Source organism: Amaranthus tricolor, chromosome 10, assembly GCF_026212465.1.
Source record: "Amaranthus tricolor cultivar Red isolate AtriRed21 chromosome 10, ASM2621246v1, whole genome shotgun sequence".
NCBI lineage: Eukaryota > Viridiplantae > Streptophyta > Magnoliopsida > Caryophyllales > Amaranthaceae > Amaranthus > Amaranthus tricolor.
In genome coordinates, this window is record NC_080056.1 from 19,427,193 (window position 1) to 19,431,241 (window position 4,049).

Here is a 4,049-nt window from a genome sequence, read left to right on the forward strand (position 1 = left end):
CTTCTGCATCCTAGCCTCTAGTCTCGAATTTCCCCCACTCCTGCTGTTCTGACCAGTATGGAAACCTTTTTCCTGGAAGCCTCCAAACGGTTTGTGCTTCTTAAATTGATTTTGGACCTGATTACTCACATTCATATCATTCTTGAAGCATGATTTCTTTCCTCTTTTCCCCGCTATGGCTCATCTTCTCTTTTTCTTTCTTAATAACATTTCCAATTTGCGCAGCTCTCTTATATAGCTAGTCTAAAGTATCATATCTATCAGTCTCAATGTGCTTTTGAATCTCATATGATAGACCTAATTCAAAACGCTGAATTTTCTTTCCCTCAATTGGGACGTCCTCAGGATAAAACTTCAGGTATTCCATAAATTTCTGATAATATTCATCCACCGTTAAGTTTTCCATTTCGAACCTAGCAAACTTATTTGATTTGTCCTTTCTCACATGAGGCGGATAGAATTGGTCCCTTAACGCCCCCTTAAAACCTTCCCAGCTTAAGTTACCATCGTTTTCTGATATCAACCTTATCTTACTATGTATCCACCAGAAGTCAGCGTCTTCCACTAGTAAAAACGCGGCTTGGTCAACCATGAGCTCAGCAGGACATCTCACCACACTAAAGAGTTTATCAAATTCTCTCAGCCAGTTTTCCAGCATAGAAGGTTCACCTTTTCCACTATAAGTCGAGGGTTTACTCTGGGCTATTCTCTTACTAATTGATGAAGCCTTTTCCTCCAAGGATTTCTGTCTCGGATTCCTTGCGCCAGCTAAGGCCTTAACTAAGTTTCGAAGCACACGGTCAGAGTTTCCTCTTGGCACGGACCTTTTAAAAAAGGGTGGCATGTTGGCAGGTATACTGCATTAGGTTAAACAAGGTATGTAAATACATTTCTATAGCGTTGGTGGTTAAGGAAAACTCATACTATTATTGCTCTTTAAAACAAGGTAATTGTCCTAAAAGGTAAAAGAGTTGAACAATAAGTCTATAATCAAATCTTCACATTTTTCCATAAATACAATACTTAATCGATTCTACCTACTAAAGTTTAAACATTTAAAAACGAAATTCAAATTCAAAATAGTAATACTATATTATTCTAATCCAAAAAGAAATACTTGGGTATAAAATCCCACATAACCACTGTTCAAATACTACAAAAGTCCGAAGTAAACAACCAAATAATTCAACCAACAAAATTGTTCGCGATTTATTTTTACTAAAGAACTAGACATACGAACTCGTACACATGCATACTTAGATAAAATAGAAACAATCAGGCAAATAAAGGCGACGCATCCAAACGATCCTGATCTTCTATGTATCGATCAGGGTCAAAATCAGCATCACCAGAGTCATCGCTAGACGTGCTATCAGAATCAGAAGGGTTCCTACAGATAAGGAATCAATCATAGTCAGTCGCCCTACGGAATCAGAAAGGTCTACAATTATTGGTTCATGTGGTCTTTCCTCCCACATAATTATTTCACTTTCCTCCTCACTCATAAGATCTTCTCGCCTCACCGGCCAACCCCCTAGAATAACTATTTCGCTATCAGTATCGCTCATAATATCATCTCTATCAGCTATTCCCCTCTCCACATCAGCATTATAACCATCTCCCAAGTTATCCTCATAAGGTTCTTCTACCACTCCTAAGGAATCTTCCTCCATAATTTCCCCCTGTTCCTCATCGGAATTTTCCTCAAAATTCTCCTCAGATTCTTCTTCTGGGTCCTCATCGGGGTCCTCCTCCGGGTCCTCATTGAAATCCAACTCATCGAAGTTTATTAGTAACACTGGGTTTGGGTCTACTACGGGAACCACTTCCTCAACAATATTTGCTCTTGCCCCACTAGATTCTGGAACGCCAAATCCATCCCGACCCACAGTCTCCACTGTTCTAACCCTTCTGTCAAGATCTCGATGAAACTGTTCACTCCTCTCTTTCAGTTCAGCCATCTTTTCGTCCATTATCCCCTCATACACTTGTTTAGATCTCTTGTAAATCATTTCTATTCGTTGGGTGTAGTCCAAATCGCTTTTCCCCTCTTTTCTGTCCCAAATTCCCAGAGCCTCTATCTCTGCCCAGGCTGGGGCATTAACTAAAGCTCTCCAGGGTTCCTCTCGGGTATTAATTCCTTCCTCGGCCGGTCTCTTTCCTTTATCCATGAAAGAAAAGTAATAATCGAACTTCCTGACTCACAAAGAAAGAAAACGAGACAATTAATTTCTGAGATAAGACAAAGATAGATAAAACAGAGTATCAGAGATATATACACAGAAATTCTACCATGCACACATCAAAATTATCCATGACATCATGCTTAAAGACACCAAGCAAAACACATCATATCTCCTTAATGTCTACCTCTTTACTCTCGTCATCATTTTTTTTTCTTATTTTTTTTTACGTTAGTCTATCGATTTAGATATATAACACTAAATAAAACTCCCGCTCTGATACCAATTGTAACATCTCGGAAAAACTCGGATCGTTTGAAAAGAGAAGACGACTATTTTTTTTTAGAAAGGTAAATAAAGTCCGAGTCAAACCAGGATATTAGAAGGCAGTTATAGAACGGATTTGAAATCAAGGAAAGCTTGCGGATCGAGTTCTATTAGTGTTATTATAAACTACTAGATATAAGAAATTCTTAGCAGCGGATAAGTATGTAAAATTAAATCTACTTATTACAACTTGAGAACGAAATCACCTCATAAAACCAAATATTCTTTAAACTTTATTAATTCTTATCAAGACTTCTGTATCTTAACGATTTATTTCTCCAAGGGACAATCCTCACTCCCCAGACCTGCAACTTAACTTACTGCTAGTCATTGCCTAGAAAGGAAACAACATCATCGCAGGGTCGTTAAGACCAAAAGTACACGTCAGCAAACGTCGCATACCAATTGATTAAATACAACAAGAGAAAGATTTAATAGCTGTCGATTTCAGAAAATACGCTTCGATCACGTTAATTAAGAATAATCAATTTCATGTACGGGTTAGTCAGCCATACTGTTGTACTATCCAGCCATACTGCCGGTACAACTCCAATCTCCATAAGTGAGACATTACATTAGGGGAAGCTAACCCCTAAGCAAGTCACTACCATAGACACTCGCCTTACTTCGGTGCCTATGGTTAAGTATGTATACCCCCGCGGTGGCTCATAATGCCCTCATATACCGCGAGTAATTCATTTCCACCAATTGACGTCATACTACGTCCACTTTAAGATTAGTGAGGTCATACTACCTCTACTTATCAAAACAATGTATCAAAATTATTTATTCAGAAAGATAACATTATTCATACTATATATCCATACTTTACTTTTGATTACCATTATTATATGATACATCGGACTAAATGCGAATTTCGCTGCGTGTACCTACCTTAAGCAAGATAACCAACTCTCAAGCGTCCTACTCAATTCCCGGTCACGAATCGACTTCCTACAAGGTTCAATCGTATTCGGGAAATAAGCACACATAGAAACTTTCCTCAAATCAACCATAACACACACACATGAACATCCATCACATACTATAACATGGTAACCATCACAGCATACATAATCTGTCCAGAAACGCAATTTAAAACTGTCAAACTGAAAATCCGACTTCACCGTTGCGTCCGAAAGGCATCAAAACCCCCGGGTGCCAATTTCCATAATTTATAACATAGTATAAGTATTTTTAACCTAATTTCACGGCCAAAAATGTTCCAAAAACACCCTTTTTTCACCATTTCAAAACCTACGGGATTTTGTCATTTTTTTACAAATACATACAAATTTCAATGTTCACATTTCTTATTAAATCCCTACCATCAAAAATCAAAAACTCATGTCCACATATTAAAAATTAACTACATAGTCCCAAAATAATTTACTTCTTACAAATACAATTTTTTTCCTAAACAACCATTCATCAACACACTAGAATTTACATATCACACCAAATAATTCCTTATACTTACAACACAAGTTTCTCCATGAACAACCCTAATTTATATATATGTATGGTATCGGTTCATAG

The 4,049-nt window shown here is 37.5% G+C and overlaps 1 protein-coding gene across 1 annotated transcript; it reads right to left on the reverse strand.

The window, feature by feature from the left end:
- Positions 1–1,275: 1,275 nt before the first annotated feature.
- On the reverse strand, positions 1,276–2,012 carry LOC130824937 (uncharacterized). The gene is made up of 2 exons (XM_057689960.1): positions 1,477–2,012; positions 1,276–1,390 (listed from the first exon to the last, which is right to left on the reverse strand). Exons 1-2 carry the CDS (start codon positions 2,010–2,012, stop codon positions 1,276–1,278), a joined length of 651 nt encoding a protein of 216 aa, XP_057545943.1.
- Positions 2,013–4,049: the final 2,037 nt, after the last annotated feature.